The sequence below is a fragment of the Aedes aegypti genome, chromosome 1 (assembly GCF_002204515.2).
Source record: "Aedes aegypti strain LVP_AGWG chromosome 1, AaegL5.0 Primary Assembly, whole genome shotgun sequence".
In the NCBI taxonomy this organism is placed as follows: Eukaryota; Metazoa; Arthropoda; class Insecta; order Diptera; family Culicidae; genus Aedes; species Aedes aegypti.
Genome location: NC_035107.1, coordinates 30,462,972 through 30,475,224, shown reverse-complemented (window position 1 = coordinate 30,475,224; position 12,253 = coordinate 30,462,972). Strand labels below are relative to the sequence as shown.

At 42.7% G+C, this 12,253-nt stretch overlaps 2 protein-coding genes and 1 long non-coding RNA gene across 3 annotated transcripts; 1 reads left to right on the top strand and 2 right to left on the bottom strand.

The window, feature by feature from the left end:
• Positions 1–1,440: 1,440 nt before the first annotated feature.
• On the bottom strand, positions 1,441–4,187 carry LOC5564714 (pre-mRNA-splicing factor Slu7). The gene is made up of 2 exons (XM_021839302.1): positions 3,350–4,187; positions 1,441–2,623 (listed from the first exon to the last, which is right to left on the bottom strand). Exons 1-2 carry the CDS (start codon positions 4,040–4,042, stop codon positions 1,496–1,498), a joined length of 1,821 nt encoding a protein of 606 aa, XP_021694994.1. The 5' UTR covers positions 4,043–4,187; the 3' UTR covers positions 1,441–1,495.
• Positions 4,188–5,573: 1,386 nt separating this feature from the next.
• LOC110674387 lies at positions 5,574–6,101 on the top strand. The gene is made up of 2 exons (XR_002498817.1): positions 5,574–5,674; positions 5,751–6,101. It is a non-coding gene; the product is annotated as an uncharacterized LOC110674387 (long non-coding RNA).
• A 4,066-nt stretch (positions 6,102–10,167) lies between these two features.
• Positions 10,168–11,885, bottom strand: LOC5579269 (transcription factor IIIA). Its single transcript, XM_001647527.2, has 2 exons — positions 11,480–11,885; positions 10,168–11,324 (listed from the first exon to the last, which is right to left on the bottom strand). The coding sequence occupies exons 1-2, from the start codon at positions 11,741–11,743 to the stop codon at positions 10,296–10,298; spliced, it is 1,293 nt and encodes a 430-aa protein (XP_001647577.1). The 5' UTR covers positions 11,744–11,885; the 3' UTR covers positions 10,168–10,295.
• Positions 11,886–12,253: the final 368 nt, after the last annotated feature.

Sequence of the window (12,253 nt, the reverse complement as noted above, 5' to 3'; positions counted from 1 at the left end):
TATTCTCTGCCCAATAAAATGGTATAGTACTAAATTCGGTTTTTTTCATCTACTTATAGGTATTCTACTAAACAGCTCGAAGATTTATTATAAAGCTTTCATTTTTATTTCCAGAGAAAAGCTTCCAACATATCAAAAGAAAAATTTCTAGCTTTTTTAAAGTAAGTTCATGTTTTTTTCTGGATGAGCTTCCAGTTTTTTTAGAGAAAAGCTTGCACCTTTTTCTAGAGAGGAGCTCACAGCTTTTCCAGATAAAAGTCTCCAATATTCTTCTATCAAATCTCCTGAATCCTGTCAGCATTCATCTCTCGAATCCTATACACGATTTGGCTTTCCTAACCTGCCAATATTCTTCACGTAAAACTTGACAGAATTCACCTCTAACATCCTATCGAGATTCGAATCTCAAAATATTGTCGGGATTCGTATCTCGAATCTTGTTCGGACTCTTCTTTCGACATTTTGTAGGAATGTCTTGTCAAGATCAGTCTTGCGAATTCTGTCGTTTTTCGTCTCTCAAAATTTATCAAAATTCGCCTCTCGAATCTTGTCGGGATCCGTCTCTGGAATCCTGCCGAATTTCATCCCAAATCAAGTCGAAATTCGTGACGGATGTTGAATCCTGTCGGGATTTGTCATTTGAACCCGTTTGGGGTTCGTATCTACAATTCTGTCGGGATTTGTCTCCCGAATCCTGTCGAAATTCGACTATCAAAACCTGTCCGGATTCATCTCTCGAACCTTGTCGGGGTTTGTATCTTGAATCCTGTCAAAATTCTTCTCTCGAATCCTGCCAGGATTTGTCTCTCAAATCCTGTCGGAATTCGTCTCTCGAATGCTGTTGGAACTTGTGTCTTGAATTCTGTCGGGATTAATTTCTCGAATCCTTCAAAATTTTGTCGAAATTCGTATCGAATAAATTCCGTGATGTCATCTCAAATCCTGTCGAGATTCGATAAAAAACCCCGCCTGATTTTGTCACGAATCCTGTCGAGATTAGTTTCTCTTACCTTTTTAAGATTCTACAGGAATCATGTCAGAATTCGTCTTTCGAATGCTGTCGAGATTAGTCTCTTGAATCCTTTTGGGTTTCGTCTTTCAAATGTTATCGGAATTCGTCTCTTGAATTCTGTCGAGATTCGTGTCTCGAATCCAATCGGAAATTTTCTCTCAAACTGTCGTATCTTGAATCTTGTCGTGTATGTTTCGAATCCTGTTCGGGAAACTTGATGTAAGTTTTCTTTTGAATACGGTCCAGTTTCATTTCCCGATTCTTGTCTGAATTTTCTGTTCTCCCTTCTATTATTACCGTTGAATTATTTCCTTGACAATTAGCTACGAGGATGAGATCAACCCATTTCCCCCCACCCAATGCAGTTCAATACTCACCTAACTTTCATGGATGGTGATATCTCCAGGAAATCGAAAGCTCCCCCAACATTTTGCACGAGAAGAACATTGTTACACACCTAACAGCTAAACTCAAATCTTAGTCCTACTTATCCATAAACTGCAGCATCGGATCCTCGTCCCGCCGTCGCTTCATCTGGTACGCTTCCATCTGCTCCTCGGTCGGGGCCTTCGCTTCGAACATACTATTGTACGGTCGTTTGCGTTCGTCCATCTTGAGCAACTCCCCAGCCCGCCTCTGGTGCTCCTCCTCGGCCATCAACGCCAGCTGCAGCTTGTCCTTGACCTTGGCGGACTTCTCCGCTTGCTTCTGGCGCTTCTTCTCTTCTCGCTTCTGGCGACGTTTCTCCTTCTTGCGCTTCTTCTTCGACTTCTTGGACTTTTTGCGCTCTTCCTCGGAGTCCGAGGAGGACTCACTGCTGCTGCTGCTGCTACTACTGCTTCCAGATTCCTCATCCTCCTTGTCGTCACTATCCTTCTTCGTCGGCTTCTGAGTGACCACTGGTGGTAACTCTCTCTGATAATCCGAAGTTACGATCTTGGAAGGACCTGCAATCGGTTCGGAATCCATTGGCGGTCTGGCCAATCCGGACGTCTTGCCATTGTCTCCGACGCAGTACGAGTTCTTGATCGTAGATTCGCAACACTTGTAGCCCCAGACTCCGTCCTTCCAGAATGAGCCCCAAACGCTCGTGTGATTGTTCGTGAACACGTCCTCTTCGTACTGGGATCTGATTATTGGTTTGTCCTCTCCCTTAACCACTTTCCCGAATCGGTTATACTCAACATAGTGTTCCGTCTGTGCCAGCAGCAGTGCCCTCGGAGGAACCTTCAAGTGTTCCTCTCCGCCGTATCTATCCAGCACCGTGTTCTTCACGTCGTCCTTGAACTGATCCTTCTTCTTCTCGTACTCCTTCTGCAGCAGTTCCAGCTTGGTCGGTTCCGCCAGGACGTGCACGTCCACACCCTTTCCGTGGGCCTCCCAAGCGAACAGCTGCGCCTGGGCATGCTTCTGGATATCGCCCGAGTAGCGGACGAAGTTCTCCCCGGCAAAGTCCGTCTCCTCCGGGTTCAAATTCGGGTTCGGGTTGTCACGCATGGAACGCGTCTTCGGATCGTAGTACGCCGAGTTCGGGTCCAAGTTGCGCAGATATTTGGCCGTGTCCTCACGGATTCGGAGGTTTCGGACCGTGATCCGCTGCTTCGAGTCGACCTGAAGGAGAAACAAAGAAAAAAAAATACAAGTTCAAGGCTGTTAGCTAAGGTTCTTGAAAATAGGAACTTCTCAGACCTTATGCCTGGAAAAAAGAGACCAGGTAGGGATCAAAGAGAGATAGGAAACGTATCAAGAAAACAAAAACGAATCATGAGATAATATTTTTTAGGGATCTCAAATATTGCTCGTAACATTTCGACAAGTATTACCGATCATATTTGTTTATAATTTTCTTCAGGAATGTCATTAGAAATTAATTCAGCTATTGTTCCGAAGCTTACTTTAGATATTACTCCGAAGATTTCTGCAGAAGTTAATGGTAATTTTTTACGGACTTCCTAAGGGATTTATATCTAACTTCAGAAATTACTACCAGGAACCATAATGTTTCATCTAAGATTTACGTTTGAAAATATACATACACTAATTCAAGTAGTCATTTATCCAGAGAAGTCTCCAGGAGTTCTTAGGATTCATGCAAAATTGTCGTTAGGGATTTCTGTAAGATTCGAGCCAGAAATTTCTCCAAGGAGACCTTCCGACTTGCTTTGAGAAATTTTTCAGGATATGTAAAGAAGTGACTTTAGATACCATTACGCTTAGAATAGAGACTTTATAGACATTCCATAAAAAATAGACTTTTTTGAGACTTTCATTAATTTAGTGACCAGCCCTGTTAGTCAATCCTTGTATTCCCCAATACATTCTCCCCCCGTGACTCACCTTCGTTCCCGGCATGTCCACCTCGTCCACGTACTTGTCCTCGTCGTCCTCATCCGCTTCCTCATCCGTGCCCCCATCCGGATTCTCCTTCAGCTTCTGCGCCCTCAGCTCCCTCTTAGCCTGCTCGATCTTCTGGTACTCCTCCACGATCTCCCGGTGATTGGCCGGATCATACCCGGCCCACCGATCCCGCTTCCCGTCGTAATCGGACGTAATCTTCGGCTGCACGAACTCATCGTGGGCAATCTTCGCTCCATTGAACTTCGCCCCCACCTTCCGTGGCCGCTCCATACAATCGCGCTTCTTGTGCGTCACGGCGCCGCAATTCTCGCACGCTCCCTTTCGGAACTTGGTCACCACCTTGGTGGTGTCCACTCCGCGCCTATACCACTCGTCGATTCCGGAGACCTCCTTCTTCCGGTCATCCTGTGGCCGCTGATGTTTCAACGTCGGTCCGGCCGTGTTGTAGTACCAGGGGGCCGAGCTAATGTACTGCGGGATGTGCGGATTGATGTCCTTGCCTTCTTCGTCCACGGCGGCCGGAGCAGTTCCCGCTTTCCGGGCCTCCTCCAGCTCTTTGGCCTTGCGCCAATCTTCGCGTGATTGCTTCTTCGGCTCCTCGTCATCCTCCGGCAGGCTGGATTTGTCCTGCAGCAGCATCGAGATGGGGACTCGCGACGCGCCACCCGCCATGGTTCAACAGGATTTGCACCGGGTTTTGCTCACTAAATTTCAGGAAAATTAATTACTGCAAAATGTTTCCCTTGAAAATCTAAACGATGGCGAAACGTAAATAAAGAGACTGCTGTTTTCCGCAGTCGACTGCGAAGAACTTTGACGTTTCGTTTTGGGCTGTCCGTTCTCTGTCCCCCCGCCGCAAAAGTGCTCGAATTTGTTTTTAGGATCGTGGGTCTAGTGCAACTGATATAAATGGCATTGGTATAATGTGGGTCATAATCAAGTGTGTGCTAGAATAGGACGTAGGTATCAATTTCATATTTTGGAATTAAAACAGCTGTTTTTTCTTAGATTTGGCAATTTTAAGCCGAAAACTACTCTTCCAGTTTTGACATTTGCTCCATTTTTATTTGGGCCTTAAATTTTTAAGGTCCACAAAACCCTTTCTACATCTATCCAACTTTTTAAAATTGCTAATGGTTGATGCAATCAGGCTCGTTTTCTGGTAGGTATCAGTCGATATGACCAAAGACAAATATGACGTTTGGCTTGGATCGTTTTATATAGACCAATCCAATGGGTTACATGCATGGCTACTCACCATATAGTAACGCATATGCGCTAGTGTCTATAGAAGAAAAATCGCTAAAAGGTAACGCGAAAAATTGCATGGCTAATGCATCTTACGAATTATTTCTCAAAACTGGGAACCACCCGGTCAACCAGTTAGTGATTTTCGATAGCGATCGATATCGATTCGTTTTGCATCGTTAGCGATCGCTATCGTTGGACAAAGATCTACAAAAAAATACGAAGACTGGTTCGTCGGGCATTTAAAAAAAAAACAATATTTGGTGCCGGTTGTACGTAATGATAATGACTATCACGCCCAGGGGTGGGAAACTCGGCTCACTGTGCCCGGCACACTATTCCGCACAGTTCCGCACATCTGGGCACCCTTCTCATCAGCATTTTTTTCTTTTTTTTATTGGATTTGACAACTGAATCTTTGTTGTTGTTAACCATCAGCAAAAAAAGTAGTGCGTCTCAACCAGGGGGGTGAAATGAGCCAATAATTAGCTACCCAACATTGATTCAACATGGCGTCCAGTGTCTTTGTTTTGATTCTTTTGGGGCTCATTCATTTATTTCATAACGCTGAAATTGGCCATTTTGGACACCCACCCACCCCCTTGTAACGCTTTTTGTATGAATATCTTTCAGTTTTTGTATGGGTCGTCACAACGTTAGGACACCCACCCACCCCCTCCAGCGTTATGAAATTTGTGAATGGGCCCTTGGGACTAACAAAACATATGTTTTTTTGGATAGGAGACATCAATGATACCTCACTGATGCGTAAAACATTCAACAAAATGTTGAAAAGAGGAAAAGCGTCATCAAATATGACGATGCAACGCAATATAATTAATTGCCAGAAACTAGCACTAGCAGCACTTGAGCCGTATACTCGAAAATCAGGAGCAAGTTAGGGCAAACCGACCAGAAAGTGGGTACCAAAACGCGAAGTACCAAAAACGATGTGAGAAAGAGCCAAAATGTATGCAGGATGACAGCGGTGTCAGTCCTCTGGGCTCAACCCAGGCAACCAGCTTGTTTTAACTATCTAAAACTTGATTTTGCTTGGTAAGTACTAAATGGAAAATGTATACGTCTTCGTTTGCTCACAGCCGTTTATTTATTACTTTGCCTCCGGTACCAGATGTTTGGCGTGCAAATTGATGTTCGGTTCCACGATGGTCCAGCCCAGCCCAACCTCCACTGAGTAGCATTACCAGCGGCATTCCATGATTACGGACAATCTCGTACCTCCCGCCCACACCATCGCCGATAATATCCAGTACGATCTCGGAGGGTCATCTTTCAGCGCATTGGTGCCGGCGTTGAGGATTAGCCAGTTTGGTCGTAAACTGATAGAAACGACAGTACCAGATTCTCAACGCAGATGCTGCTCATCTCCCAGGAAGAGCTTCAGCCCAACCGTCCTCTTGATCGCCAGCTCTGCCTTGTAGATAATCAATAATAAAGATAATAAGAATAATCAATTTACACACTCAACCACCATCCATCAAATCCGTAGCATGTCCGTTGTCCTGGTGGGGATTCAAATTTACCATCATTTCTGTTCGATTTCTGATCTCGCCCCAAAAGCCATTGGTAACCGAGTGTGTCTTCCTTAGGCGAGTGGTTAGAGTCCACGGCTACAAAGCTAAGCCATGCTGAAGGCGTCTGGGTTCGGTTCCCGGTTGATCCAGGATCTTTTCGTAATGAAAATTATCAGGGAAATTATGAAATCGTATCGTCATACCTGCCACACGATATACGAATGCAAACTGCAAGTTTCTGATCGTTGATAATTATTTAAATATACAGTCACCCCACGCAGTTGAATCACCCACAATTTATGAATCAGCTGACTTCAAAAGACAAAATTATTATCAAACTTGCCACAAAACATCACAGAATTATTTTTACTGATAAGAAACTATGTGTGAAAATAATTCTGTGATGTTTTGTGACAAGTTTGATAATAATTTTGTCTTTTGAAATCAGCTGATTCATAAATTGTGGGTGATTCAACTGCGTGGGGTCACTGTATGAATACTAACGAATCCAATCCTGCGTTGAAGATGTTAGGACCCATTCTCAAATTTCATAACGTTAAATGAAGTCGGTGGGTATCCTTGATATTACAGTTGATACAGAATTTTTCAAATATTTATACAAAATTCGTTACGAGGGGGTGTGTGGGTGTCGAAATAGGCCATATTCAGCATAACATAATTCGTGAATAATCCTTTAGTGAAAGTCACATTGTATGTACAACATTTATTGTTAGATATCAAAAACCACTAATAGGATAGATACATTGAAGGATACAAACATGAAATGTTTTATTTAATTTAATTTGAAGCCAACTACTTCTCTATTACTATCTCACCTTTAGCAAGTCTTTGGCATGCAAATTAATAATCGAGTCCACAATGATCCACGCTTAGCTTCGAAAATCACCTCGGATGAGAAGCATCAGCAGCGTCAAGGCGCGGTCTATCTCATGAACGATCTCGTCTCTTTCGACCACTACCTGGCTAATGATAACCAGTACCCTCACCAGGTCATTCTTCAGCATATCGGTGCTGGCGAATAGGGGCGGTTTCGTTCTCAATAAGATTATCAGCTACTCCTCATCTTTCTATCGCCAGTCCATCCATCAGATTTTTTGAATATCCGTTGCCCTGGTGGGCATCCAAATGAGCGATAATAATCCACTCGATTCCTCTGCCAGCGGACTGCAACATTGTATTGATTAATGTATTGTTTAAGATTCAATTATACTTAAAACTTACCAAAATATGTTCAGAAATGTTAATAACGCTTCCGGAAAGTAAAAACCTTAGCTTCAAAGCTGTCCAGACTGCAGTTTGGGGTCTCGAAGTTTTCGAAAAAAAAAAACAAAAACAATCTGTCACGAAACGATCACAGTTGCCAGTTTTTGCAGTGCAACCAGACAAATGTGACATTTTAATTCGTTCGCTCACTCTCGCACAGTCGGCACATTTCGGCACAATTTCAAATGAGCCGAGTTTCCCACCCCCTGTTAATTCTGGTATTCTTATTCCTTCCAGCGTTACGTTCCAACTGGGACAGAGCCTACTTCTCAGTTCAGGAAGCACTTTGACAGTTCTTCTATGGAAATGACAGTCCCGTGTACTCCACCGATGAAAACAAATGCAAATATGGACCTGTCGCATGAAAAGGCCTATGCCGATTGACCATTTCATGTGGCACAAAAATAATCATTACAATAATTAAAATTAATGTTGATTTCATCGTTTCGCGAATGCGCGGAATTTGGCATTCTTCTGCACGGAATATGGAAAAGCGTTTTTAAAATGCGCGGAATTAGGCAATTTCAACAAGTGAACGATTTCAAAAATATCACAATTGAAAACTATGAATACAGTCTAGTTTACATTTTCCCCATAACCTTTAATAGATTTGCCAGTGATGAACCTTTATGGTGATGCAATACTAATTTTAATTAACCATTTGAATCATTATATTCCTTACTTGCGCTGAATTACGGCAAATTTACGGTATCATATAACACATTTTTATAAGATTTTTTGTAGTTGTTCACGGAATCATGCCTAGCGAAGTTTTGTGTAAATTTTTAACGGTCGTATTTTGGACCCCCTAAGGAAGTGATTTTACATTTTTGTTCCAATTGATTAATTGCACAGCGTAACCAAGGCAAAGAACATACCAAAATGTAGAGAAAAACTTCCTCTACGAGATAAAAATGCCCATACGGTCATGTAAGATCCAAAATACGTCGAAAATGATTGAATTGTGATGCACTGTTTTTCATTATTTTGGACACACCAATACATTTTGGACCCTCAAAGTATATATTTTGGACCCCCGGCATTTTTTTATCGTTTGGCGTCAAAGTCCACGGCACTGCTTGCATAATATGCTTGCCCATAGTCTAATCAATCGACTGACAATGGAAAAGCGAAGAAATTCTACGCTTTTAGTTCAGAAATTAGAAAAAAGTTTTTGTTTACATTTGAAACAATTCTGACGTCTTCAATTTCTGTATGTAACGTGTTGTAACGGCTGCATGGATGAACCGATTAAATTAAATTAATTTCAGATAAAAAAAACACATTTTCCATGCACAAACGCTTGATGCAAGTGCGAAATGGTCCTATCTTTCCAAATGGCATGCGGATTGTATTGGTCTTTCGATTTATACTGGAAAATTTGCAGGAAAATAGCCCAGGGGGTCCAAAATATATAGAGGTCCAAAATATATTGGTTACCCTAACTATTTAACTATTTATTTTAGTGCCAAACGCTAAGTTTAGGCCAAAAACACATGTTTACTCATTTATTTAATGTTATCCGGGAGTATGAGTCCAAAAACCATTTTTTATGTTTATTTTGGATTTTGTCACACCCCTTGGTTAAAACTCAAATTTTGGGTGTATTTTATTTTCCGTGTCCCTTCCGAAATGTCAGATAGGAACAAACTCAGTGTAAAAACCGTAAAAACTAAATCCCCTGTGGTGTTTTTGACGACTAAGCGAACATCAAACATAATCTAAAGTGTCAAGGTTCATGTATGGACCCAATTTTTAAATTAAAGTTTAAACATGATATAGCCGTTATTTGAGCGGGAAAAATAGCTAAAGTAGTTGCAGTAACATGCTTTTACGTGTTATTAAATAAAAACAAGATTTCATTAAACATTTTAGGACCCTATTTCAAACGAAATTTGTGAGAATTTCCTCAAAGATTCCTTAAGCACATTTTTATAATGATTCACATGTTTCAGACAAACTACTAACATAATCCATTGAGAATGCTGGGGCGTAGTATTGCATCGACTTCACAACTATTTGTTGCTCATTCGACACATGAATAAACATACGGGCGAAGTCTTCAAATTTCCAGCTCAATAAGTATCAAAAGCAGAGCCACGAATGCACCACACTGGTGTAAAGTGTCTATAATAAACAAATCAATCAATCAATCCATCATCAGATTGTTCCAAACCGAACCCTATAAGATCTTCGCATCTATTAAAACCGCGACGCGTTTAGATTCACACCTACATCGTATTGTATAGTCGTCAATTTTTTATAAAAAAAAGTCCAAAGTGCGACTAATATGACTGTAGACATATTTGGACTGATCTGTAAGCCAACATAACTAACGAAAGTTTTGTGTATTTCAAAAATTATATAAAACAGGAATAGGAACAAAGTATGGATGATTCGTCACTACAAGTGTTGGCATAAAAACACTTGTAGTGACATACTTTGTTTAACAATTACATAAATGTAACGTTGCCACGATAGAAATGTATGTTATCACAAGCATGAAACGAGCTCACCAGTTGGAAATTCATTATCTGAACAATCACAACGCCGGCATCAGCAAGCAAAGACTTAGATAGGTATAAAATAACTCCTACGGCGCGCGAAAGCGAACAAGGGGCAGCTTGAAGCTTCATAAAACACTGCCAGAAATCCATTGAGAATGTCCAAGCAGATTTTCTTAAGGGATTTTCGAAGGAAATGTTGATGTTTCTTAACTATGTGGACGAATATCGACTTCTTTGTGGCATATATTCCTTGTTCATGGCATCTACACCACGTAGGTAATACTTTCAGAATTCAAATCAAACATACTTTGTATATAAACCCGTTGCAATCAGCTACGCTAATCCTAGGGGCTAAGACCGCTCCTGCAGCCGCCGAATCTCATCCTGTATCCTTGCCAGCTGACCCTGCAGGACAGCCCCCACCGCAACGCACGGTTCCACCTCCGATTCGGATGCCGAATCTACCGAGAACGAGCCCTCCAGCTCGATTGCCGGCCTCTGATCGGGGCTCTGATCGATCAGTATCCGCTCCACATCCGGTTGCAGGCGCACATTGGCCAACCGCGATGCGGTCGATCGCTTCTGTTGACCGGCGTCTTTCCGCCGTGCCACCGGTTTCCCTGGAACCTTCATACGGGGGACACTCCGAGCGGCGGATTCGTGCATTCGCCGATGTTGGTCCAGTTTCTGCTGCGAGGACAGAGAGCGGCCACAGTCCTCAACGGGACAGACGAACTTCCGGATTCCCTCGTGTTTGGCCTTTACGTGGGCCATCAGGTTACGCTGGTAGTCGTAGAACTTGGGACAGCCTTCGTACGGGCACTGGAACACCTCCTGCTCAATTCCTTCGCTGTTTTTTCGGTGAACTTCGATGTGAGCCTTGAGGTTCTTCTTGGAACGGAACTTGCCCTGACAAATATCACACTGATACAGTGTCGCATGCTGCAACTTCCGGTGAGCCACCAGGTCCGTCCAGCGAGTGAATTCCGATGGGCAGGAATCACATTTGTGGATAGCATGCGTTGTCCGATGATGCCTCAGTGACTTCAAGTTCATGAATCCCTTGTCGCAGTGGTCACACCGATGAGGATATTGACCCGTGTGCCGGAAGGAATGCTGCTTCAACTGCAATTTTCGCCAGAACCGTTCGCCACACTCGTCACAGGTCCACGATTTGCCCAGAATATGCTTCAGGTCGTAATGCCTTCGCATGTTCTGATCCGAGGAGAAGGTTTTGCCACAGGAAGGGTGTTTGCATCGAATGGAATTGGTCGTTGATTCCGGGATTTTCGACCGGTGGTTCGATCGGATGTGACGATTCAAGTGGGCCCGATTGGTGTACTCCTTGCCACATCCCGACTCCGGACAACGGTATTCCCTCTGAAACAATAGACATTTTTGTAATAGGAACTTTCCCCAATTCGATACGAAACTAGGGCTAAGGATCATAAAAATTGGAAAAAAAAGTTACTTTATAGGAACACATTAAATGTCATTTAAAAGGGAGCTGCTACCAGCCCTGCAAATTAACTTACCACTCCCGTGTGGGCAAACCGATGCCGGTCGAAATCGTCCTGCTTGCGGAAAATCAGTCCACATTCCGTACAGCTAAACGCTTTCTTCTCCCGGACATCCGATGTGGCTTCCAAGTGGCTTAATTCGTCCGTTTTCCCGCCGCTGCGATCCGGAGGAACTGTTTCGCCACCGATGTTGGGCAGGGTTTGTGAATCTCCAGGTTCCGAAGCCTCCTGACTCGCCGGCCACTGATCGGTATCGCTGGACTCCACTTCGCTGACCATGTCGGGAACACTTGGAACGCGAAAGAACTAATAATTTTGAAATGAAAACTGTTTTAACTTAGAAATTCAATGTAAGTTGATTGGATTTTTTTCCAGAGACCGAATGGCGTGGATGCAATTTTTACGTGAATTTGATGTTATGATGCGCCTGCGCTTCAAACACGCGTCGCGAACGTTTCGCGTGAAAAGTCGAGCAGTTGATGCGTAAGAATGGTGTGACCCATTTTGATATAAAAAGTATCTGCTATAAATTCGAAATATTAATTGTGCACTCAGAAACAGAAACGGGTGGCCACAAAATTATATATTTTTTTAAATTCTTTATTAGTATCATTCAAAACATAACAATCGTTTCTTATATCTAGGTGTTCTGTGTTATCAGACAACACCATCATCCAAAATTTGGTATAACAAAATTAAGCTTCCATTAAAATTTTGTTAACAACATATAAGCACAGACAAACAGACGTAAGAGCTAGAATAATTATAAATTTGAAACATAGTTACGTA

What these genes read in the sequence shown, in the direction of transcription:
- LOC5579269 (XM_001647527.2), bottom strand. Translation starts at nt 11,743, where the DNA reads ATGGTCAGCGAAGTGGAGTCCAGCGATACCGATCAGTGGCCGGCGAGT. An exon ending in GGTTTGCCCACACGGGAGTG is followed by an intron (nt 11,325 to 11,479) that starts GTAAGTTAATTT and finishes CTATTGTTTCAG; the next exon opens with AGGGAATACCGTTGTCCGGA.
- LOC5564714 (XM_021839302.1), bottom strand. Translation starts at nt 4,042, where the DNA reads ATGGCGGGTGGCGCGTCGCGAGTCCCCATCTCGATGCTGCTGCAGGAC. An exon ending in TGGACATGCCGGGAACGAAG is followed by an intron (nt 2,624 to 3,349) that starts GTGAGTCACGGG and finishes TTTCTCCTTCAG; the next exon opens with GTCGACTCGAAGCAGCGGAT.